The following is a 26,818-nucleotide window of genomic DNA, read 5'->3' as shown; positions in this document are numbered from 1 at the left end:
CGTTTTGGCTAAGATTCTGCCCCCTTTCTACCTGCACACAGTCTTTGGGATGTTATTCACTCATGGCTTTACTACCTATGTACTGATAAATTTCAAGTCTTTCAGAATGCTAGACCTACTTTTGACTGCCTGCTGGTTGTCTCCTAGATGTCCATAGGCATTTAAAATTCTACGTTCTCCAAACATAGCTCATCTTTTCTGCAGACCTATTGCATCTGATCTTCTGCATTAGGGATGGCATGGTGCAGTGCCCAGGTTGGAGCTCTTATAGTTCCCTCATTGAGTCTTTTGTATTAATTTCTATGTAGTCCCTTGAGCTTGCTTTATGCTTTCCAATATAGAATACTGTTTGCAAGAAGTTATTTTGAAAAATCTTAGTTTTCATTAACAGTTTTCTAAAAGACCACCATTTCTTGTAGAGAAGAAAAGCAAAACAAAATATGTTTAAGCAACATTTTATAAAATGTAGGGCTTTTAAAAGGTTGTTTCCCACTTGGGAGGCCGAGGCAGGTGGATCGCCTGAGGTCAGAAGTTCAAGACCAGCCTGGTCAACACAGTGAAACCCCGTCTGTACTAAATATACAAAAATTAGCCAGGCATGGTGGTGGGTGCCTGTAATCCCAGCTACTTGGGAGGCTGAGCCAGGAGAATTGCTTGAACCCGGGAGACAGAGGTTGCAGTGAGCCGAGATCGCACCATTGTGCTCCAGCCTGGGCAACAAGAATGAAACTTCATCTCAAAAAAAAAAAAAAAAAAAAGATTGTTTCCAAGATGTACAATCTCTCAAACCTCAAATTTATCAATCAGCAATTTTAGAGGAAAACTTTGTATTAGTTTTGTTGTTGTATTAATTGTTATTATATACTTTGGAAGTAGTTCTTATATTGCACTATTATTAGATACTTAAGAGGTGAAATCCATAAATTTCTAAAATTCTGGATCTCTTAATAGCTCTTCCTGCTGCTGATGCTTTCTGTGATTACCATGTGGGCTGTTGGATACATATTGGACTTCAATTCAGATTCTTGGCTTTTAAAAGGATGTCTTCTAGTAACATTGTTTTTTCTGACATCTTTGTTTCCAAGGTGTGTATGTTAATTTTTGCAAGGCTGGTTATTGTGTTTCTGATTTTATTTCTTATTTCTGTTGTTGGTTAGCTGGAGTCACAGATTTTTATCATGCTGTAAATATTACTTACCATATAACAGCATCCTGAGGGTGGATGGGAGGAAAGGGCTCTGGTAGCATATTATTTGGCTGAAAGCAAATTGTTCAACTCAGTAACTTGGTTGACTTGACAACTGGTGGAAAATAAATACCCTGGGTCACGTTTTAATTGTTATTTTTGGTGAATGATGGGGAGATTTTTGTGATCATTTCATAATTATTCAAGATTTTGTAATCATCTTGAAGCATTTTTGCTCATTTTTCAGAAATTGTTTCCTTTTTCTAAATTTATTTTAAGCTAGTTATTTTTGCTGTCAGTCATTTTTAGTTGAGTTAAATTGTGAGAGGTTATAAAATAGTAAATATGGTATGGTTTTATTTTTAGGACAATATTTATACATGATTATATATAGTTAATGGTTAAGAGACAGACTGCTTGAATTCAAGTCAAGCTTTACCACATGACAGTCTGACGTTGAACAAGTTGCTATAAAATGAGGGTTAACTGTTGTGATAATGCCTGCCTCATGGTTAACACATGTAAACACATAGAACTATAGCTGACACGTAGTACTCAATAATCATATCACCCCCCATCTCTTCTTCTCTCTTTCCTTTCTCAATCAAATGGCATCTAGTTCCTCAAATGAATATGGGTGTCATGCTTGGATTACTGTCATCCTCTCCTCACCTCCCATGTCCAACCCATTACCAAGTGTTCCCTACCTGCCTCTCCATCTCCACAACTCGCATCCTAGACCAAGTCTCCTCACTGGTCTCCTGACTTCTTATCCCCCTAGAGTTTACCCCCACTTAGCAATCAAAGGAGTCTCTTAAAAAGCAGATACGTTCTTTCTTTTCTCCCTGCTTAAAGCCCTCTAGTAACTTTTTCTTGTACTCAGAACAAAATCCAGACTCCTTCCCTATGGGGTATTATGTGATTCATTCCCTCCCCAGCGACTTCCTGTCTTCCCCTTCTCCTCACTGCACTGTACCTTCTTTCTCACACATCAGGCTCATTCCCACCTGGGGCCTTGGCCGTTGCTTGGGTCTTTGTCTGAAGTGTTGTGACACCTTATCTTTTCATAGTTGGATATGTCATCCAGGCCTCAGTTCAGCTGTCACCTGCTTAGTGAGGCCGTTCCTGACTGATGCTGCTGCATCCCTGTTTTATTTTCTTGTAGCACTGAATCACTTTCCTGCAATGTAAAGCCCATAAAAGCAGGAAACTTGTCTCTGCTGTTAAACATTTTCATTCACTGAATGAAAGAAAAATGTAATGATGATGATCCATAGAAAAGAATCTAAAAGGAAATACAGGGTTGCCCTTTGCAGATTATAATTATGAGTATTCATCTGTCTTTCTGTAGCTTGCCAGCATTCTGTGGCATAAGCATGCCCTGCTTTTGTCATAAGAGCAAATGAAGTATTAGAGGACTCTTACTACTGTATCACCCAAGAGCAGGACAATTGGCTGGAAATGAATTAGAATTTAAATGTAATGTGAAAACTCAAATTTCTGAAAAATAGCAAAATGCCTAAAATTTTCTGCTATTCAGACAACTTGTAACTTAGAGATATTTATTCACTTTCCACTAATTGGACTAACTTGGGCTCTAAATAAATTTTAAGCCAAATCACCAGGGATCAGAGTCATCACTCCTTTTTCAGAGAGGAAGCAAGGGCTGGTAATATCTACTCCCCTAGGATAGGAACATTTGAGATTGTGTTTGGTTATTTGTTTATTGTAGTTGAAGCCTACATTATAAAAATGGACACAATTCAAATGTGAGTCAAATGCATATGACAACTTTATTCATACATCCTTTATTTCTCGTATTCCTCTATAGGGTCCCAATTTCATGGAGGAAAGCAACTGTAAACTATTATTATTACAGGGCAGTTGCTTATTGATCCAGGCTATTAACCTGACACCTGTCAGGAGTGGACATGTAGTGGTAGCAGGCTCTTGCAAATTAGTAGTTCATTGCATTACCTAATTGTTCAAATGCATTTTTTGCTGCAAGATCTCTGACAGACCATACCCTGGAGGTTGCAAGGGTTTCATTTGGCCTATTTTGGCAGCATGTTGAGCATCTAAAGTTTGGACTCTTTAGTTCTCAAATATGAACTTATCATTATTATGGTTATGATCCTGGTAGCTAATTTTTTTTAACCCTTCATACCTACTGTTAACCATTGTTTTTTCCTGGAATAAATTTTAAAATATATTCAGGTAAACTATATTCATGCATAAGATGACTGTAGTGAGTATTTAGTGTAAAAGACATTTTCTTCTGAAACTGCAGTATTTTGGATAAATTATATGTGAACCTCAAGTTGCCTGTGACCCAAGTGAGATTATTAGTGTTCTGAATACTAGTATCATTTTTAGCTTTTGTTTATCTTTTTATATGAAGTGTCTACTTCTCAAGCTGATTATAGGATGAATGTGCTTAAGGTTGTGTGCATCTGTATGCTTAACAAATATCATTTTAGTCTCTGGAAGAAAGCTTGCTAAATGTAAAGGTAAATCTCAAGTATATAAATTTTTGCATTATACTGTATTTAAAAATATATGCCAAAAAAGAAATAAAAATATATATCTCAGTAGAAATACAAAAGATTCATTGAAAACATATATTAAATTGTTGTGAATTAAATATTGTATGAGTTGGTTAGAAGAACTAGAACATACACTTCTTGAGAGTCGTTGTGCTTTAGTTTTCGTGTGTGTAAAATGGGGGGATGATGTTGCATAACTCTATTACCACATGGAAAGTGACACATAGTAAGCACTCAGTATGTGAAAGCTATTACTGTTGCTGCTGGTATTATTATTACTACCATTATTATTTAGGGAAATTTAGAACTAAAATTAATACAATCATACTAATAACTTATATTTATCTTTTTTCTTTTAGGTTCTTGGTTGGGTATAAGAACCTCGTATACTTACCAACAGCCTTTCTGCTAAGTTCCGTTTTTTGGATATTTATGACTTGGTTCATCTTATTTTTTCCTGATATCCTTTAAGCATCAATTTTGATGCATATCTCATTTTGCCTTTAAAAGAGTAATGTTATTGTTAGGAATTTAGGTATTGGAAAAGGCCCAGGGAATGCAACTTATATTTGCATTCATTTAATGGTTCTGGATGAAGATGTTTAATGTTGAAAATCTACTTGATTCTAAAAGTAGTCTCAGAGTACATTATGGAAACAGTAAGTATCTAATATTTATTACTCATAGGAGGGGAACAGTAGAATGTATTATTGTTTTACTTGTATCATAATTTGTTGGATTGTCTTGAGATTCCTTCAAGGTCAGATGGTTCTCATAATTTGGTCAGCAGTTACAGTTAATTAATACATTTTCTGAGTACTAAGATGGACTGCATGAAAGGGATATTGGGGAAAATATGGCTTCCTCAGTAATGGTAAGTGTTAGTGGTATTATCTAAGGCAATGACTCTTAATCCATGGTGAAAATAAATTTACTTTGCCACTCAACATACATGTAAAACAAAGACTGTACTCCTAATGTATGCTTTACCGTATGGTGTTATTTCATCCGATTTCCTTTTTAAAAAATTTTAATCGCGGCCCATTTAATTCTTTCACGACCCACTAATGAATAGCAGCCTGAGATTAAAACAAAAACAAACAAAAAAAAACTCATCCAAGGAACAGGTTTATTACTTAAGGATCAGGGCCCAGGACCAAGTCCAGCTTAGGAGTGTGTTGTTCTCTTAGTGTTGGCCAAGTCCTGTCACCTAGAAATGGGGAGAGGGGTTACTTGGGCTCTAACCATTTGTGACTTCAGGTAGGTGGAAGGCATTTTCAATCTTCCCACCTCTTGCCGGACTCCCTTCTCCCCTTCCAAGGACCCTGGGAATCCCTGATGGCCTTGCTTTGCTTATGGAGTAGGAGAAGAAGGAATGTTGTAGATAGAAATATACCTTTCAGTGTATTCATTTAAACTTCCGCATTACTTCTCTTTCTGGTTATAGCATTTCCGAAAAGAAAGAACAGAATGGTTATGGGAGACATGCATAAACTGAATTCAAGAATATTTTTTCCATAGGAATAAATGTAAAATGAGATGGCCATATGAGTTCTCAAAGTACATATGTCTACATCCATTATAGCATGTTTTTCCTTTATGCTCCTTTTTATTTCTGAGCATTATCTCTAATTTAATTTTTCAGATTTCTTTAAATGAATGGCACAGCATACATGGGGGCCATTTGGCTTTTTTCAGAAGATTTTATTATCTCTTCTTGTCTCATAATTACTGATTTGGTGGCAGTTTTTTAAGCACTAGCCTTATTACCACCACTTAATGAGGGCTTGGTTGATACTATTATTATGATAGAAAAATACATGATTTTATAAGTAGTCATGAGTGCATCAAATAACAGCACAGGATACAACAAAATCACTTGCAGAAGACCTAACGCTCATAAATTCGAGGGTAGTTGACATGATACTGAGGAAGGAAAGATAGCTGATATTTTTGTTTACCAATCCATATGGCAGTGGAATAAAACAGTTTTAAAAATGTGTTTTTTGATAAATTTTTTAAATTTGAGAAACATATCAGATTTTCCACAAATATTGAATTATTTCAAATTTGTAGAATCAAAGTCATAAATCAAAGTCATAAATGGTTACAGCCCAAGTAACCCCTCTCCCCATTTCTAGGTGACAGGACTTGGCCAATACTAAGAGAACAACACACCCCTAAGCTGGACTTGGTCCTGGGCCCTGATCCTTAAGTAATAAACCTATTTCTTGGATGAGTTTTTTTTGTTTGTTTGTTTTTGTTTTAATCTCAGACTGCTATTCATTAGTGGGTCGTGAAAGAATTAAATGGACCGTGATTAAAATTAACAAAAGAGAAAAGATTTCCATAGCTAGACAGAATCTTAAGATGTTGGAATCAACAAGATGGATGATTGTATTTGCTTGTACAACCTAAAGCCATTTGTTCTAGGCAACCATATGAACCTGCTACTTGTGAGGGCATGTAAGTCAGTAGGTGGCATACTTCACCATCAGAACAATGTTCTTCAAACTAAATTTTAAATCTTGGAACTGCCTTGTGGATGAACTGAGGTGCCGCCCTGGGTTTAGGCTAGCTTTGTCTCAGGCTGCCATCTGGATTGAATAAGGGCATCTGCTTCCACAGATACTGGCCTATTAGGGGAAGACGTTCTGGGGTACTATGGAAGAAGACAAAACGATTTTGAGTTTTAGCTCTTTTCAGACTAGTTATGCACCATTGGGGCAAGGTACATAATTTCACCAAGCCTTAGTTTTTCTGTAAATTGGAGATAACAGAAACAAGCTCATGGTGTGGCTGCAAGGACTACTATAAAGTGCTCATCACAGTCCCCATGGCAAAATTGGCATTCTATAAATATACCTAATATTTTATTATTAATTATTCTTATGAATAAAATTGACATGGAAGGCTGCATGTTTAAACTAATTTCAAGGGAAATTCTAGGTTGGCTTCTCAGAAAATCAGTTTCTTTTGGTACCTTTTATAAGTTCAGCAAGTAATGTCTGTGGCTTGTACGAGGGGGGATTGAGTACAATAAAATAGAACCTTATTGATGAGTTTGAAGGTAAAATTCAAACTCAGGAGAGAAATGGTGAATCACTGAATATTACATTTGTGATATTGGCTGTAACTAACTGAGTTAAGTTTAAGAGGGATAAATACATGTAAAGTCCCATACTGAGTTTCAGAAAATCAGCTGTACAAGTGCATGTTATGGTGAGCTATGACATAGCTTCTGGTCAAGTGCAAAGGAACGAGGAGCTGTGACTAAATGCTCAGTGTGGCTAGTGATGCAGCTGTCAAGAAAGCAAGTATATTCTCACATAGTATTACAAGGGTTTGAGTGTCCAAGCAAAAGACAACAGCAGCTTCTCTGTCCTGTACACTGGTGTTTGCTCTGTTTTGAATTATATCCTTTTAAAAGAGAGAATGACAAATGGGAGCAGGAACAGAGGAACATGACCAGGAAAATGTTATATAAGGACAGTGTTGCTATTTATCTTGGAGGTATGATCACTGTCTTCCAATTTCAAGTGTTTGGAAGTCTATCATTTGGAAGCCAATGTGCTATGTAGAATGGGCACTCAATAAAAATGTATTGAATCAATGAGGGTATAAGCTTATATAGGTTAGATCTAAAAGACAGCTACAGTGCAGATCTAAAGGATCTAATGAATGAAAATCAGTTGATTGAAGTTATAGACAGGCAAATTTTGCTCCATATTGAGAGACTTAACTGCAAAAGTGTTACCAGCTTACTGGGAAGGCTATGTGTCTATAAACTATAGTCCAAATCTGAGTGCCATAGATAAAGCATTCTTAAATTCAGGGAAGGGAGAGAATGATTCTCTCCAGGGAATCAGAAAAGATTCCAAGGAAGGAGGGAAAATATAAGTTAGGTTTTAATCGCAGTTAGGACTTGGACACCCTAAAAGTGTGGTTTTAGAAGAAAATCAGAGGAAGTAGGGAACATTTTAGGTCACTGAACCACACAGGCAAGAGCACCGAAGCAAGGAGCGTCTTCAGCTTCTATGTGAGGTGATAGGGTGCAATTCACTTTACTTGGAGAGTGGTGGTGGTGATCCAATGATTCCCCTGCCATTTGTTTTGTAAGTTAATCAAAATAGGAGCTGAAAATTCAGTCAGCTCAGCATGCAGGATCATTGCATTATGAAACTGAACGTATTTTTGAGAACTGAATGTATATATTCTGAGTCATGTGTCGATCAGGATTTCATAAAAAAATTATGATGTGATTCTTTAACAAAGGATCTTGCCCTATGTACCTTTGATAGTGTCTTTCTGCATACATGTGTCTAATATATAGGGAAATACTTTTATTTGGAATCTCTGAATCGAGAGGGTTGTTTCTTTGAATGACTTTGTTAAAATGATCAAAGAATATTTTTCTAGATGCTCACAGGAGAGCCACAATTACACCATTAGAGATAAACTTATTTGGTCTTGAGTGTTTGTCACTTTTCAGGATGTTCCTCATAAGTTGCAACTATTCCTATCAAGTATTTAATATGAACTTCAACTAATAAGGAAACATTAATTATTAGCCAAGTAGGAACAAATTCCAGTAGGATTAGAACATAGGATGGGAACAGATTTAGGGGCAGGGACATGTGTGCATAAGGAAGGTGAGAGTCTTAGGTGCCAATGATGAAATTTGCTTACATCATAATTACATTATTTTTAAAGGAAGTTTGGTGTATTCCTTAACTTGGCTTTAACATTTAGCAGGAGCCCCTTTCTATTTCAGTTTCATTTTCAGCATAGTAGCCTTTCTATACTTTTTCTATAAGACTTGGGCAACTGATCCAGGTTTCACTAAGGCTTCTGAAGAAGAAAAGAAAGTGGTGAGATTTCTTTGTTACTGATATTTTTAATAGAAGGGTTTTTAAACTTTAGAAAGTTTATATGCACATATGCAGATGTTTGCTTTTTGTTACGGCTGCATGACATGTGGGGTGATATAGCAAAAATTAGATTTCCACTCTTACAGTTTTTTCATTTATGTATATGAAAGTTTTAACACATATTTTTATTTTCTGTTGAAATAATATCCCACCAAGACTTTTTCAGATGTGATTCCTTTTAGGAATATTATCTCCTACTTCCTTGTAATAACATTTTCATAATGGTCATTTAGCTTACATTTCCCCACTTAACAAATGGAGAGTAACTAGTCAGTGACCAGGGAGAGTCCTTCTGCTTATTGGCTGAGGAGATGCCCCTCCTCTTCCTCAAATGTGAAGTTGTCAGATGACATGGCATGTTTTCCGTTGCTCATGAATGTTTAGAAGTTGGAGAATGTTGTCTTTGTTACCTAAAGCCAGTGTTCCTGAAAGACCCAGCCCTTGGTGCTTGTAGCTTTCAGTTTTGATGTATACTGGTGGGTTTTTCTTTTTTAATGTGTGTGTATATGTGCATATTTATTTTTCTCTAGCAGATCATAACTGGGGGATGATTGCCATTCACAGAGATGAGGTGATAGGCGGGAGTGGTGGGGTGGTATAATTTTTATGCATCCTAATTTATTAGCTGTTGGTTGAAAATGCAACCTTGAAGAGTCACATCATTTCAAACACAGAATGATTTGGTGGCAAGTATTCCAAATTGCTTTTCTAACTACTTCACTTTGGAGCGAGAACTGTGAGAATGGTGTATAACCGTGCATAATACATTTTCCAATAAAATGTGATAATAGGTCAAACTTCATGTCTTTCAGAATATCATCACCCTTGCAGAAACTGGCTCTCTGGACTTCAGAACATTTTGTACATCGTGTCTTGTGAGTTTTTTCTATATAATTTTTTTCCATAGTGAAAGCAAATTCTTGGTAATGTTGCTGATGTAAGCATTTGTCAGATCTTCATGGTATATTTATACACCTTTGTTTTTACCCATTTCTAATTTTACATTCCTGTCTGAACAGCTTTCTGTCTTGAACATATGGCAGAATGATGTTTATAATCTCTTGAAGTTGTCTCTGGTTACATCTCTCTGTGAATTATCCATTGTGTGTTTTATTTGCTTTTCTCTGTCATGAAGCATATATTAGAACTAACGTCAAATCAGAGGCTCATAATGACCTTAGAAACCACTTAGTGAAACCTCTCATTTTGCAATTGAGGAATCAAGGGAGGAAGTAAATTCTCCCAAATTATTGGTGGTGCTAAAAATGGAACTTGGGTTTCCTTCCCTTAGTTCTGTGCTTACTTTGCTCTGTGGTACTGCCTCATTTCCACTTAGCCAGTGTGAACAGGCTCTGGAATTCAGATCCCACTTAGTGATGTCATAATCAAAGTAGACATATGGAAGTAAATACTAATAAGGCATTCCACAGCCTCTGTGTGAATTGATGGTCTATTTAGGATTTGTGCCAATGCCTTTGTGACCTAAAGTTAAAATTTTGCTTGTGATTTGTTACCACTTTGAGACACTGGTTTTTGCTTAGGCCTCTCTTAATTGCCCACTTAGATAAGGAAGCCATTAAGGTCACTCCATTGCCATGTATGCAACTCCTGTGTAGCTCGATATGATCAACACTGCCTGTGGACTGGACGGTGCATAGGTGAGAGATTTAATTTTTCAATTACTACTATGAAGTTAAGCATATGTTTAGTTATGACTCACAGAAAAAGTGGAAGGGCATCCTAGGGCTACATTTTCAATATTCCAGTATTCCAATAGCAATGAGCCCATACATCGTTATTACTCTACAGGTAACATAATATTTGCACATGCATCATTCTTTTTGGTAGCCACAGGCCTGTGAAGTAGACAGAAAAAGTATTATCTCCATATTACTTGTAAAAACGCTAGATCAGAGACGTTAAAACACTTAACTTACAGTGACACAACTAGTAATATGCAAGCCTAGATCTCCTGATTCCAGTGGGTGTTGTTCCTTCTGCCGGGTTTTGCTCCAAGAGAAGGTCGGACCATGATGTAGCAGCTGAGGAGTATTTGTGTCATTAGCATTGAAATGCTCCCATCTCCAGCATTGAGAAGGCAGCGTGTGCAAGAGAAGACTTAGTTGCCTGGCCCTTCCCGCTTTCTTCCCTTCTGTAGAAGTTTTCTCAGATTGTGGGTTGCCACTCTTTGCATGTCCAGTAGCAACATGTAAATTTGTTGCTGCTCCTCAGATTCGTTTTCTGTGTTCCCCCTGATTAAGTCAATCCTTGATATTCAGAGGTGGTGCTTTTACAAACATGTTATATGGAAGGAGGAAAGAGACAGGGTATGATTTGTCCAAAATCCCGCCTGGTTCCCTTCCTTCTATCACAGGATAGGACACCCTAGAAAAGTGTTTGCTTAGTTAACTTTATTCTATTCCAGAAGTTGTACTTTTACAAACATGTTGCATGGAAGGAAGAAAGAGACAGGGTATGATTTGTCCAAATTCCTGCCTGCTTCTCTTCCTTCCATCACAGGATAGGCCAGCCTAGAGCAGTGTTTGCTTAGTTAACTTTATTCTAGTCCAAAAAAGTATCTTCTTTTAAGTAAGCAATGAATAAATATTAGTTCAGTTAACATGGACAATTGACTGTGACATATCAGAAATGTGTGGTTTGATTTAATGGTACTTAAAAGCAAAGCAACAGCTTTATTTCTATTTTACTTTGGTGAAGACTTTTGACAGGAAAGTGGTTAAGGAGGTCTTATGTTGAAAATCAGAAGAAACGAAAATATTAAGTATGTTTTTTTCTTTTTTCTTTAGGTTTTGGCAACCATCACTATTACATATTCTTCTTGTTTTTCCTTTCTATGGTATGTGGCTGGATTATATATGGATCTTTCATCTGTAAGTGTAAATTTTTCTTACAACAAGCACATACACCTACACCCATTTCTACTTTTCCTTGTAAACCCTTGTATATCACATTCTGGCTGGGTGACTATAAACCATACTCCTAATAAAAACAAAGCAAATGCCTCTAAGACTCCCTCAGCATTGGGAAGCTGCAAGAAATACAAGATGAGGTTAGTTCTCAGTACTTTAGGAAAAAAATGTGGTAAATTTGAAAAGTGGTCAAAAGTGGAAATTCATTTAAGGCAAGTGCAGATTTGCTCCCCAGTGAAGAGGGAAAGTCAGCTGCTGAAGTACAAAGCTGGAGGTGATAAGCGAATAAAACAGGAAAAAAAAAAAAAGGTCGGTGGTAGAGAGGTTGGGGGATAGTTGTCCAGTCATTAAGGAACAAACCTCTGAAAGCGCATGCTATTTGGTAAGTATCAAGTTGAAACTGAGAACTGATGGGAATACTAACAGTTAAAAGGTTGGAAATAGTAACTTGGAAGAAAACATTAGATCACTTATTCTGCGGCCCTGAGGAAGGAAAAAAGCTTTCAGTAGCAGTTTAAAAGAGTATATAGGGGTCTCACATAGGGAATGACAGCCAGCTGTTCTGCGGTGGTTGACTAAGAAGGACAGGGTTTAAATTGAAGCAAGAAAGATTTTGGCTATGTCTTAAGAATTGCATAATTATGTCTTTCAGACCTCGGAAATAGGTTACCTAACTGGAAAAACCTATAGTGCTTGTAGTTTATTTGGACTTTAAATGTTTATTATTTATTTATTTTAAGGCTTTGGGAGAATTGGGCTCTAAACACAGAGACTTCACTTCCATCCACCCTCCTGTTACGTTCTTGGTCAAATCTTAGACTTTACCAGTAGGGTACTAGTTTGTTGCTTGAGCTGAAGTCTGGAGTAATTCCGAAAGACATTAAGAACATTATTTTCCCCTTAGCATCCTAAGCCCAATACACATATACTTTTTTCCTCTCTTTCTCTCTTCTGTGTCTCTCTGTCTCTTTAGTTTAAAATTTTTGTTAGTTTTCGAAAGGCAATTCTTTGTACAATTGCCCCCCAGGCTCCCAGTTTCCCTCCCTAGAAATATCAAGTATTACAAATTTTGTTTTGTTTGGGGTTTTATTTTTAGAGATTATTAACTAGTATCTATGTGTAATGAGTTATTTTTTGCCCTGCCATAGGCATGGAGGGCTTCAGTTACCTTGTCAGACCCTTTCCTACCTGACGCCTTGGGTGTCTTTGATCACTAGGCAATGCTTTTGTAGCTAAATGTAACTGTCACCATTTTAAATAGGTCTGATAGTCAGAAGGTTGTAATCTCTGAGCTCAGTTCTTGTCAAAGGCCACCAGTAACCCTGAGCGTTCTATTTTTATTTTAATTAATTTTAATTTTATTTGTTTGTTTTTTGCTTATTTATTAATGTATTTTTTGAAACAGGGTCTCACTCTGTCGCCCAGACTGGAATGCAGCGGCACAATCATGGCTCACTGCAGCCGTAACTTTTTGTGCTCAAGTGATCCTCCTGCCTTGGCCTCCCAAATAGCTGAGACTACAGGTGCCTGTCACCATGCCCAGTTAATTTTTAAATTTTTTGTAGAGATAGCGTCTTCACCATGTTGCCCAGGCTGGTTTCAAGCTCCAGGCCTCAAGTGATTCTCCTGCCTCAGCTTCCCAAAGTGCTGGGATTACAAACATGAAGTACTGCACCTGGCCAGCATTTGATTTTTAAAACTTCTTAGATTATGTCTTATGGTGTAAAAAGTAAAAGAGTTTTTGACAGCGCTTGGTTCTATTGAGAAAGCTGCCTTTCAAGGCCTGACAGTAAAGCATATTCCTGGAAAACCTTTGTAAGTTGGCACATGGACCAACTTGTCTCTTGGACTGGATCATATGGGAGAGGAGCCAGAGTTTACACCACTCCTGCCTCTCCTCTCTTCTCTCTCTTCACTAAAAATAGTCACCTTTGTTTGGCGTCTATGACCAGCATAAGACTGTATTGATAAGAACAGAAGCGATTTTCCATCACATTCAGTCTTTCCAAGTTAGTTTTTTTATTACACATGTTGATTCTTTCCTCCTCTTTGTCTTTTTTCTCTGGCTCTGAACCAATTTTCATATTACATTTTGTTTCATAAGAACAGTCCCACCTTATATTCACTTACAACTGTATAAACTAGCTGAGTGTATTTTGTTACCTTTATTCCATTTATATTCCAGCAATATTTCTTTACACTGAGTGAGGGCATTGTGTCATTTATTATTATTTCACAGACAAAACATGAACTTGTGCTGCATTTCTCTAATGAGGCCTCACTGTCATCCCACCTCCCTTGTTTACCATTAATGCTGTATTACTAGAGCCCTGCTCTATACTCTCCTTCTCATGTGATCCAATAGCTGCTACTTCTGTACAGCCTCTATCCGTTTCATCTTTTGTAAGGTCTGTTTACAAGGTGGACAGTAAGTGACTCCAAAAGTGTCAGCATCCTACAAGTTACAGAAAGACAGATTGTAGATTACCATCAGGAAGAACTCTGTAACTGTCAGAGCCATCTAAAGATGAAAACGATTGACCTGGAGTGATGTGAGTTCCCTACCATTAGCCACTGGCCAGCTGATAAGAATGTATTAGCACAAATTAAAGTGTTACATTGCATAAGATAATGTACGTGACAACTTGCTGTCGTATCTTTGATATTAAATCTGAAAACCAGTATTCTGAAAACTTCAGTGTGAGATCATGCTGTATTATCAAAAGAATTCCCAGATGGGAGCAGTAGAAATCCATAAGCTGAAAGAAAATAGACATTCTTTCCAACTCAACAGCTGTTTTCTCCACCTACTGTTGGAAATCATATTCTTTTTTGTGATATCAGGTGCATGGGATGCATCTTTCTTTGCTGTCCTAATGAGACGCTCTAGAGAGAGTGTAATTTGCCTTAACTTGTACCTTGATTGCTACTCTGTGATGATTGCTCTTAGAATGCTTCTGGCACATATTCATGAAAGATGATTGGGAATCAGAGACTTAAAGAGAAAAAAAAATTTAGATTTTTAGGATTTAAATGGACAGTTGACAGGAAAGTCATAGACTCATTTTCTTCCTGTCCCTGGAGTTCTTCAGAGCAGCATTGGGAAAATGTCCAAAACTATTTGTCAAATTGTCGGAGGCATTTATGAAACCTCAAGGTGCAAATCGACAGAATTATCTTTTAAAAATAATTCACGCTTTATGCATGGCCAGGGTGCCTGTAAAAGTCACTGGATTTACATAACCTTGAAGATCTGTTCCCTTGTTTCTGCTGCTTCCTGTGTGTATTTCTCCTTACTGCTGCTCCTAGCTACATGGGTTAGGAGGTTAATATGAAAGCCATAGTAAAGTTCTTTAATTGGCACACCTGGGGAGAAACTGAGCTGTGACCATCTGAATCTTGCTCTATATTCTTTTCCAAGGAGTATCTGTCTTGTGAGTCCCTTCATCTGGCCTTTCTTCCTCTGCAGATTTAGTTATGGTGTCAGTACAGAAGTGTACCCATGCCCAGCTCCCTGCATCCTATTAGATTGTATTCTGATGACATCTAGGTGCTTATGGGATATCTTGTGCCCACAGCAATGGCCTGTTCATCTGAACGCTTAATAAGAGTTTATATTCAGTCCTGTAATAGACCCATAGTTGCTATAAATATGAATAAGGTAGGGAGTGTTCTAAACAAATAATTAACTTCAGGCCAGTATATCTTATGCTGAATGCTGATTTTAGTAAAGATTTTATGGACCCTTTTTGCTTTATTCCTTCACTGTCAACTACTTATACAGTGTTATAGCCTCAGTTAACACTGTATTGCCACCATTTTGTCATCTTTAGTTTTTGAGCTGTCATGTGGAAAATGAAATCCTAAAATTGAATCATGATCTGTGCCATACTTTCTCTTCTCTCTATATAGAACTGCAGTGATTTTATCTTCTTGGAGACTGACAAGTAGTTTATTGCCTTTTTTTTTTTTTTTTTTTTTTGGTGAATTCACAGATTGGTCCAGTCATTGTGCCACAACATTCAAAGAAGATGGATTATGGACTTACCTCAATCAGATTGTGGCCTGTTCCCCTTGGGTTTTATATATCTTGATGCTAGCAACTTTCCATTTCTCATGGTCAACATTTTTATTATTGAATCAACTCTTTCAGGTATTTATTTCTCTTTTTATAATGGCTTTGGGTAAAATTTCTAAAACTTGTAGTGAGACAGACTTGAATTTAAAATCAGAAGATGTACATTCTGTTTTTACCTCTGTCACTGACTCTGTGGGTCTAGCCATGTCATTTAACCACACTTGAATTTCAGGTATTTTATCTGTAAAATGAGGATAATAACACCTGTCTACTACATTAAACCACAAGATGGTTTAAAGGTTAGCATAATAAATTATTAGAGTTTGACCTAGGAGTTACCTAATCTGACCTCTTTATTTTATAGATAGAAGTACAGAAAGGTAAATTGAATTGCTGAAGGTCACCCAGTGTGTGATAAAATCAGAACTGGAAACTTAGGTCTTCTGACAGTCTCATTCAAGGGCTTTTTCCGTTGTACAGTTAAATTATATGTTGGATATAAGCATAGTATAAACTGTAAACCATCATGCAAACATCAGATGATTGTTTTCCCTCAGTTTTTCCAACCCTGTTTATTACCCTTATTACTATGCAGTGTTTAAATGGATGAGAGTGGTAAGAAATGAAAAATACATCACTAACCAATGGTCATAGTAATTACATTTTCAGAGAAGGCCATGGCCATTAGAAAGTTCAGGCTCCAGGGCAGTAGTCACCTTCAGCTTTCTCCAAAGCTTTAGTCCCTTCCCTGCTGGCTTCCATCCCCTATGAGCCTAACCTAATTCTCATTATTGCTGTGTCCTGCCCACGTGGAATGGGCAGCAGGTGGTCATCAGTCTGAATCAATTACTGTAAGACCTCAGATAATTAGAGCATTACTTAACCAAATCAAAGTGTATTCCACTTTTATGGGAAAGTAATCAATCTCAAAATAATAATAATGATAATAATAACAAGAAGAGAAGGAGGAAGGGAGGGAAAAAGAAAGAAATTAAAGAGAAAAAAGAAAAAAATGTTTAGGGATGAAACTGAGTTAATAATATTGACTAAACTGAGGTTTCTGAACATTCCTCTCAATCTCCTATCACTCTGACTGCAATAGACTCCAGCAGCAAGAATAGATACTAGCATCTGTGATTATTAATATTATCATTTATAATACTTAGTATTTATAATGCTCTGAGACATCATTTCTAATTATCTTTCTTTTTTTCTGGAATCTTAGAATAAGTACAAGTATATGAGATGATAATATCTTTAATTTTTTAGAAAAAGGTCAATAAGGCAAAAAATGGACTCAAAGTTTCAGATAATTTTCAAAAGGAAGAATTCAGAACAAAGCTGTTTTCTTAATGAACAAAACAATCCAGTTCTTTGAAAACGTTCATTTCCTGAGTGCTCTGGGTAGTCGTGGTTTTGACTGTAGCAAGTCAAGCTGAGTGTCTAGGTGTTGGTTAGGAGCATGGGCTTTATTCTCACACTGACCAAGTAGTCAGTCCCAGCTCTCCCACTCTAAGCTGTGTGGCCTTGAATCAGTTACTTCATCTCTCTAATCCTCTGCATTAGGTATTTGATTTTATTTACTTATTTATGTATTTATTTTTTGAGACATAGTTTCGCTCTTTCACCCATGCTGAACTGCAGTGGCGGGATCTCGGCTCACTGCAACCTCCGCCTTCCCGTTTCAAGTGATTCTTCTGCGTCAGCCTCCCAAGTAGCTGGGATTACAGGCGCCCACCACTACGCCCAGCTAATTTTTGTATTTTTAGTAGAGACGGGGTTTCACCACGTTGGCCAGGCTGCTCTCGAACTCCTGACCTCGTGATCCACCTGCCTCGACCTGCCAAAGCGCTGGGATTACAGGCGTGAGCCACCGCGCCCTGCCGCAGTTAGGTATTTTAAATAGATTATCTCAAATCCTTAAAATAATATGATGAGGGTGGTATGATGAGCTGCTTTACAGATAAGGAACTTGAGGTTTAAATGAGATAACTCTGTGAGTAGTTATGGTTTTTAATGATTTAAGAATTTTTAAGTTACCTTAATTCTCAGTCTTCCGCATGTTTTTGGAATTAAATGTTCTTTACTTCTGATTAACTTTTTCTTTGGCCCTTTTCAAGGAAATACTAAAGAGAACACACAAATTGAGATAATTGCACTGATACTGATCTTATATTGTTTTATTTATCTAAAAGTTGCACACTGAATGTGCTGAAAATTAAACATTACCATATGCCATAGCTTGAATTAATATAGCAGTTATTTCACAACTCTAAGTCAATGTATAGTACTTTCTTGCAGGTTAATAAAAATTAGACAATTAAAAAAATACAAAATGCCCAGCTACTAGATTTATATGGGAGAGTATAGTTTAAGGCTGCTGAATCTCTGCATCAGCATGATCCTTGGTTAGAAAGCTGGGGGATGTTGTCTTTAGGGGACTACTAAATGTTTGCCAGTGTCCTGTGATGTACTGCGAAGAGTGAGGGAGCTACGATGTGGTATTTTGCATGTCCCTTCCACCCTTCTTTTTCAGATTGCCTTTCTGGGCCTGACCTCCCATGAGAGAATCAGCCTGCAGAAGCAGAGCAAGCATATGAAACAGACGTTGTCCCTCAGGAAGACACCATACAAGTAAGCGAGACCTGTTTTGGACGCTGAGTCCTGTGGAAGATCCCTAGTCACTGGTTTCCTAAGCTGGTGCCACTATCCATGGCCATGCTGCTGTTCAGTAATTTGCCATCTAGTACAGTTGACCCCCCTTTTCTTAGAGAAGCTTTAGTGATGGGGTGAGTGGTAAAGTCGTGAGCCCCAAGGTGGTAAGAATTCGAGAGTTAGTTTACTGGACACAACACAAATAGTAAGTGACTTTGAAGTTTTGCCAAGGTGGGGAATCTCTCCAGTCAAGCCACATGGTCACAAGGTTGTTTGTTGCTGGCGTGGAGTTGATGTGAGATAATTAAGTGTATGGCTGAGAGAGCCAGCCACAGGGTGCTCTGTAGAGAGCGTTCACTTGTGTGCTTTGCCAGGATTTTCAGCCTGGCTTTCTATCACCACTAATTCTTCTAGCCCTATGTTGAATGTGCCCACTTGTACCAGGGAGAAGCCAATTTTTCAGATTTGGATTTGTTCCCCCTGGAGCATTTGGTTGTATAAAACACATTTTCAGTTGAAAATGAGAGTATGTGTAGAAAGACTTTCGTCTTATGATATGAAAGATTGGGCTTTGAAGCTTATCTCCCTGCCACTTATGGCAGGGTCTTGGAAACTGGGAGTGCTGCAGAGGTGACCCAGAGCCCTCTGGGGATTTGAACGCTGGCTGCATATCTCATGAGCAGTCTATTTTAAAGCATGCTGTTGGTACAAGATGAAACTGTTAGGCTGTTAGACAAGGGGATCAGAGACTGGGATATAACTACAATGTGTATTTAGGAGAGGAGAGAAATTGACTTAACTGGGAAGAGATGGCTAAAGCAATGGCGAGTGGAAAGGAGTATAAACTTGTGATGATTGTTTCACATAGACAGTGATAATAAAGTCCTTTTCTTTGTAGCTAAACCAGAGGAATAAATATTTACTCCACTAAACTATGGAAGCCTGTGATAGAGTTGGAATTTGAAGCTGAGCCTTGAGAGATGTGGGGCAGAGCACAATGGAGTTGGGAGGGAGGAAGGGCATTCCAAGCCCTAGAGAAGAGTCTGAATAGAGGGACACATGAGAGCACTAGAGCACGTTTGCTGAGTGATGGCAGCATCAACTAGAGGAACTCAAGGGAAAACCTAAGTCCCGCCCAAACCAAAGATTTTACTTGTTTTCCTGCCCTAAGTTACTTTTACTCAGTACAGTAGTCACCCTTTCTCCATGAGGGATGTGTTCCAAGAACCCCAATGGATGCCTGAAACTGCAGATAGTACTGAACTCTGTATATACCATGTTATTTCAGTCTGATAACCCAACAGGCAGGTAGTGTAGACAGAGTGGAAACACCAGACAAAGGGATGATTTATGTCTCAGGCAGACAGAGCTGGATGGCATGAGATTTCATCATGCTCCTCAGAACGGCATGCAATTTAAAGCTTATTAATTGTTTATTTCTGGAATTTTTCATTTTAATATTTTTGGGCTGCTGTTGACCACAGGTAACTGAAACTGAAACCAAGGGGAAGGGGACACTACTCTAACTAGCTTTTGAGCCAGGCCCTATAAATTTCTAGCATGTGTCCCCACTGCCACCCCATCAACTCCACATAGCCTTCTTCCCAGGAAGTTGCCCTCTGAGTAGTGTTGGTCTTTTACTGGCAGCAATGCCATCATCCCCATGCAGAACACAATCTTCTAAACAGCAACGCAGTCATCCTCATGGACAGGTGTGTTTTGACGTGTGTAAGGGATTGGATTAAGCACTTAAAAAATAAGAGCATATGCGTAAAAATGAGCATTTCTCATAACTGGAATAGATAGTAGTACTTCTGAAATTTAATGGAGAAAAAATGATGCCCAAGACAGTGCAGTCAGGAAAGCTCCAATGGAAATGTGGATATTGGCCTGGGCCTTGAGAACTGGTAGGACTTGAAAGGATAAGGGGGTTCCTGAGCTAAGTGTAGAGCAGTGTGCATTCCAGGCCCACACAGCTATGATCATGGGAAAAATAGAGCCAGAGTAGCTGGAGCAGGAGATTTATAAAGATGCACAGAGGAGCTAGAACTTGAGGGATACATTGTATAGAGCCTTGAATACAAAGAGGAGGAATGTTTATTTGAGCCTCTAGGCAGAGGAGTATCTTTAAAGGGTTTTGATTGGGAGGTGAGGGGCTATGACTATATCAGGGTTTTTGGAGGACAACAGTCTGCAATATGCAAGATGAATTAAAAGGAATTGAGACAGAGAATTCATTTAGAGAGTTACTTATAAGGTTTAGGGAGGCTGGGCGCGGTGCCTCATGCCTGTAATCCCAGCACTTTGGGAGGCTGAGGTGGGCGGATCACGAGGTTAGGAGATTGAGACCATCCTGGCTAACACGGTGAAACCCCGTCTCTACTAAAAAAATACAAAAAGTTAGCCAGGCGTGGTGGTGGGCGCCTGTAGTCCCAGCGACTCAGGAGGCTGAGGCGGGAGAATGGCGTGAACCTGGGAGGTGGAGCTTGCAGTGAGCCGAGATCACACCACTGCACTCCAGCCTGGGCGACAGAGCGAGACTCGTCTCAAAAAAAAAAAAAAAAAAAAAAAAAAAAAAGGTTTAGGGAAAATCCCATCTTGTTGATTACAGTTGTTCTGGCCTATGTGGCCTTTGAGGTAATCAAGGTCTGAATTAGGGAAGTAGGAATAGAAAGAAAGAAACTTATTGATGTCACTGGCCAGTCCATTAAGTGGGGAATCCAAAATGAAGTGACGACGAAAAACCCAATTAAGTGGCTGAGCGAGCAGAAGCCAGGAAATCTCAAAATATAGATTCAGGTCCAGAAATAGGCTTCAGTTTTAAGGTACCAGAAGCCCGGGAACTATCTGATCTACCCCATCTACCCCTGGATTGCTGCAAGATGTTCAGAGGACATTGTATATTATAGATTCTCCATAAATGTTTGTCAAGCTACACAGGAAATATAGTAAGACATGTTCTCTTTTTTTTTCTTGGCAGTCTTGGATTCATGCAGAACCTGGCAGATTTTTTTCAGTGTGGCTGCTTTGGCTTGGTGAAGCCCTGTGTGGTAGATTGGACATCACAGTACACCGTGGTCTTTCACCCAGCCAGGGAGAAGGTTCTTCGCTCAGTATGAAGAAAAGCAACCCAAAACTCTCAATCTGATTTGTTTTTGTTTATGTTGGTGCCCTGTAGTTTGAAAGTGAAGTAAAGATTTAGAGTTCACCTAAGTCCAAAGGAAAACACGTGGTTTTTAAAGCCATTAGGTATAAAAAAGTTCTCAATAAAGGCATCACAATTTTTTAGGTTTAGAAAGATGGACTTTTCTGATAAATCTTGGCAGACATCTAAAAAAAAAAACCCATATTTTTCACAAGAAAATGCAAGTTACTTTTTTTGGAAATAATACTCACTGATTATGGATAAAATGGAATATTTTCAGATACTATATTGGCTGTTTCAAAATAGTACTATTCTTTAAACTTGTAATTTTTGCTAAGTTATCTGTCTTTGTTGTATCTATAAATATGTAAAAAATATTTGAATAGATGTACCTGTTTTGCTTTCACACTTAATAAAAAAATTTTTTTTGTAGTTGAGACTTGGTTTCTGGCACTTAACACTTCTAGAGTCTTAAATTAAGATGTACATAGGACACAAATTAGTTCACAATTCCAAGAATGAGTTGAGATTATGATTAATACCAGTAAACAAGATTTAATTTGGTTTTTCGTCTTACTTAGAAAATAGAACATAGAAAATCTTAAATATTAATTACAACTTTACTTAGTACCCTCAAAATATTAGACTGGTATGACTATAATTACTAATTTCCTTTGTTCTACAGGAAATGCTAATTCAACTTTAGTATAGTATTTATACACCCCTGGGCATGGCACCTTCCTGCTGAACAACCTCCCTTGGGTTCCTGTTGCTCTTAGGGTAAAAGCAAAAATTCTCATTGTGACCTACAAAGCCTTGAAGCATATAATCCTGTTTTGTTTAGCAGTGTCAGTGGATCATGTTGTACTCTAATCATGTTGGCCTTTCATTTCAAGGATCCGTTCTTTCTTCTACCAGAGATAAGAGATGCAGATAAGGAAACTAAAGCCAAAGAAGTTTTTATCTTCTCCAGGGTCACAGAGATACCAAATGGGGCTGCCACTCTACAGTCACAGTCACCTAGAATATCACGTGACACATAGTATTTGTTCAAAAAATATTAGAATTTGTTGAACCAATTTCAGGATTTTAAGCAAGAGATGATGCTATCAGAATTGTGTTTGAAGACTGTGCTTCTCAATTGGGGTACAGAAGAGCTTTTCCAAGGTATATTCTCTTTCTCCCTTCTTCTCTCACCAACTCCTACCAAATTAGTATTGTGGTCCAAATGGTCCAGAGACATTAGATCAGAGTCACAGGGCCAGGGTGGGTGTCTAGGGCTCACAGTTTAAAATTCAGTTTCTCCATCTCAGACCTTTCAAATCAGTCTCTGGGGAGAGAGTGCTGGAATCCTAATGATTCTTACATATGCACACTACTGTTTGAGAATCATTTACTTAAGGAACCTTACCTTCTCCATTCTATACATTGTGAAAAGTTTAAGCTTGAGAATCACTGCTTAATAGGTATGCAGTTGTAGTGGTAAAGAGACCAGATTCTAGGGATCCTGGGTTTGAATCTATGACCTACTAATTACTGCATAAGTTACTTTTAATCCCTTTGGGCAAATGACATAAATCTCTAGAACCTCAGTTTCCTCATTTGGATTATGTAGATAATAATAGTAATTTGAAATGTCATTATGAGAATTAAATGTGTTAATGTTTAAAAGTGCTTAGAATTGTACTTGGCATATAGTAAATGTTCAATAAATGCTGGCTATTAATTGAGAAGTGTAACAGAAAACTGATTACCAGAAAGATAAGCTAGAGGTAGAGAAATGCACAAAATCCAGCCTTCTGTGCTCTGTGTTGTATGTTCTAGGGCTAGAATTCTGCAAGCTACAGTCTCCCTGCCAGATGACTTCCTGTTAAAGTCTGCCAGTAAGCTGCAAGAAGGAGCAGAAAAGAGACTTATTCCATTCTTCTTGCCAGCTCTTCCTCTCAGTGTTGCTCCAACGATGGCCCTTTGCCCTGCAATGACATTTTGGAACGAATGTCTAACTTTTCTTCTTCCCAAAACCTATTTCATTGTGCCCCATTAGAAGTACTAGCAATAACCAGGCAGGGCTCTCTCCTTTGACATCTGACTTCTGCCCCGGGATACTTCTTCTCTGGGCATCTGAATTATGATAACCCATCTCTTCTCTTAGTTTCCCTATTCCCAGGAGTGATAGCTGCCTCTAGCAATTACTATCTCTGTGTTAAATCAGTGTGTTCTCTTTTTACTTTTTCAAAAATAATAGCACCTGTTTAGCTAATTGCCTCTACTATATTCTCTTTATTAAAATAACTAGTGTGGTTTCTGTTTTTCTGGTGAAACTTGACAGATACAGAATATTAGAAACAAGCTGTTAATGATGGTCTAGGCAAGAAGTAATGAAGGCCTGAAGCAAGATGATGACGGTGGCACAGAGGACGACCCAGCAGGCCCAGATCACAGAGTGGATACGGGGAGAAAAAGAGGAGTCAAAGATGGCTTTGAAATGTTGAACCCAATGAATGAGAGGATGAAGATGGTACTCTGAGAAATAAAGAACACAGTGTGGGGAGACTAGGTGATGAGTTTGGTGGCTGGGATCTACTGAGTTTGAGGTACTTGCAGGCTATCCAGTGGGAAAGTCTAGAAGGCAACTGGAAAGAGGCCAGGGCATGGATGGGAATCATCTGCATAGATGGATAAGATTGTCACAGGGGAGAGGTAGAAAATAGATGAAAATGGAGAGTCACCTTCCTCAAATGGAAAGATGAATGCTAAAAAGATACCAAAGATGACAACTAATGCGAACAAACAGACTAAAAAGTGTGAGAGGAAGGAGAAGGGCAGGAGCAAAAGCTTATGGAATATGGATTTAGGGAGCTGGAGAAGGAAGAAGTAACTAAAAGGAGATCGAGTAGGAGGACAAGAAAGTAGTGTCAGCCAGACACGGTGCCACTCCTGTAATCCTAGCACTTTGGGAAGCCAAGGTGGGCAGATCACCTGAGGTCGGGAGTTTGAGACCAGCCTGACCAACATGGAGAAACCCCATCTCTACTAAAAATACAAAATGAGCCGGGCGTGGTGGCACATGCCTGTAATCCCAGCTACTCGGGAGGCTGAGGCAGGAGAATCGCTTGAACCTGGGAGGTGGAAGTTGCAGTGAGCCGAGATTGCGTCACTGCACTCCAGCCTGGGCAACAAGAGGGAAACTCCACCTCAAAAAAAAAATAATAATAATAGTGTCATAGAATCAAGAGAGGATTCATTTCAGAGAGGAAGCAGTCAGTTGGCAGGAACTAAGGAGCAGCTTGAGCAGAAGTTGAGAATAGCTGACGAAAGACAAAAGAGTTTGTGATTAAGAGGTTATTAGTAGGGCCGGGCGCGGTGGGGATTGGCGAATCACTTTAGGCCAGGAGTTCGAGACCAAGCTGGCCAACATGGTGGAAACCCCATCTCTACTAAAAATACAAAAATTAGCCAGGCACGATGGTACACGCTTGTAATCCCAGCTACTCGGGAAGCTGAGGCAAGAGAATCGCTTAAACCCAGGAGGCAGAGGTTGCAGTGAGCTGAGATAGTGCCATTGCACTCTAGCCTGTGCAACAGAGCGAGACTCCATCTCAAAAAAAAAAAAAAAAGAGGTTATTAGTGGCCTCAGTTATTAGTGGTGGTTGAGGATGGAGAGTAGAGGCAAGGAAGACTAAAGAGTCTAAAAGACTAAGGACTAAGTGGAATCTAGTCTTACAGCTTGGCTCTGAAAGGAGAGAGGAGACAGCAGTAGCTTGTGGCATAAGAGCAAGGTTTAGTCTTTGTTTTATTTTAAATCCAAGACAAACCCAATCATGTTTTTCAGGGCCAGGAGAATGTGACTGTTATGCTATTTTGCCATAACTTTATTCCTTTCTTCAAATATCTATATAGCCACATTAGAGACAACAAATTTGAATCTCTTTCACAAATATCAGGCAAAATCTTGATCATGCCCCCTGTGACTTAGGATGGACGCTGGCGCCATGAATGGAATCACTTGGATGTAGCACAGTCTATATTTCAGGTGTGTAGTAGTCACGGGAGCTCATGCAATAATAAATATCCTCCCAATCTCAGTGGCTTCACACAATGTTTCTTTCTCATGTCATGGTCTGTTTAGCTGTTAGCAGGTGTTCTTCCATGCAGTGACTCAAGCTGCTTCCCATCTAGTGGCTCCACCATTCCTAGGGCCTCGGTATCCACTGGACTTCTACATCCAGACATATGGAAAGAATGGAGACTCTCCTGAAAGGTCATGGAGGCCAGGACTTCACTGGGCAAACTCAGTCATGTGTCTCAGTGAACAGCAGGGGAGCCTGGGAAATGTAGTGGAACAGCATGCCCAAGAAACGGAGGGGAAATACAACTGTTGCTGAACCACAATAAGCTTCTTCCTTTGTTTTGTTTTTTTCTAAACTCATTCACTCCAGTATGTAATCAACTTTTAGATTCTAGCAGAATTTGCATTTAGCCTGGCCTATACTCTCCCCGATTTCATTCACTCAACAAATGTTTATTAGGTGTCTACTATGTGTCAAGCACTGTGAATGGCTTGACATGTCACATTCTAACAAGGAGGCAAATAGGAATTCAAAATTTCAATACGATGACATAAGTGCTGTGCTAATTACATACTGGCTATGGGAGTACAGAGGTAGATTAATTCTGCCCAGGTAGTTCAGGAACAATTTGCAGAGGAGTTGGCATTTGACCTGTGACTTGCTTAATAGGAGTTCACCAGGCTAAGAAGTTGGATTAGTGGGTAGAGATGGGGGGGAAGGTTCCCATCTTCCAGGAATTCTAGGCAGAAGGAACAGCATTAGAAAAAAAAAGATGGGGTGAGGGTTCTGGGCGTATTTGGAAAGCTCCGAGTCTTTGAGTGTAGCTGGAACTTGTCTGGAAGAGATTGTCTAAAGCTAAGTTGAAGGGGTAAGGCCGAGGCCAATTTGTGAAAGTCTTTATGTGATACACTGTTATGGGCTGAACTGTGTCTCTGCAAAATTTATTTGTTGAAGTCCTAACCCCCAGTACCTCAGAATGTGATGGCTGCATTTGTAGATAGGGCCTTGAAAAAGGTAATTAAGTTACAGTGAGATCATTCAGGTGGTCCCTAATCCAATATGACTGGTGTCCTTCTAAGAAGTGGAGATTAGAACACAGACACCCACAGAGCAAAAACCATGTGAAGACAAAGGGAGAAGACAGCCATCTCCAAGCTAATGAGAGAGATGTCAGAAGAAACTAACACTGCTGACACCTTGATCTCAGACTTCAGCCTCCAGAAATGTGAGACGGTATGTTTCTATTAAGTCACTCAGTCTATGGTACTTTCTTATGG

The 26,818-nt window shown here is 38.7% G+C and overlaps 1 protein-coding gene across 5 annotated transcripts in view; it reads left to right on the top strand.

Annotated features, from left to right (window-relative positions):
- ZDHHC13 (zinc finger DHHC-type palmitoyltransferase 13) overlaps positions 1-21,903 on the top strand; it is a 53,144-nt gene extending 31,241 nt beyond the window's left edge. For 4 of the 5 annotated variants that reach the window (XM_054439825.2, XM_054439824.2, XM_054439827.2 and 1 more), the window contains 9 exons: positions 952-1,085; positions 4,092-4,194; positions 8,481-8,603; positions 9,476-9,538; positions 10,228-10,321; positions 11,471-11,554; positions 15,589-15,746; positions 18,208-18,305; positions 21,307-21,903. In XM_054439825.2, the coding sequence (XP_054295800.1) occupies positions 952-1,085; positions 4,092-4,194; positions 8,481-8,603; positions 9,476-9,538; positions 10,228-10,321; positions 11,471-11,554; positions 15,589-15,746; positions 18,208-18,305; positions 21,307-21,445 (996 nt within the window). In that variant the 3' untranslated portion in view covers positions 21,446-21,903. Of the gene's footprint in view, positions 1-951; positions 1,086-4,091; positions 4,195-8,480; positions 8,604-9,475; positions 9,539-10,227; positions 10,322-11,470; positions 11,555-15,588; positions 15,747-18,207; positions 18,306-21,306 lie in introns of those variants that run through there. The other variant, XR_008492468.2, reaches the window with a different exon arrangement.
- The last annotated feature ends 4,915 nt before the right edge of the window (positions 21,904-26,818 follow it).

This window comes from Pongo pygmaeus, chromosome 9, assembly GCF_028885625.2.
Source record: "Pongo pygmaeus isolate AG05252 chromosome 9, NHGRI_mPonPyg2-v2.0_pri, whole genome shotgun sequence".
Classification (NCBI taxonomy): Eukaryota; Metazoa; Chordata; class Mammalia; order Primates; family Hominidae; genus Pongo; species Pongo pygmaeus.
This window is presented reverse-complemented; position numbering and strand designations above follow the sequence as displayed.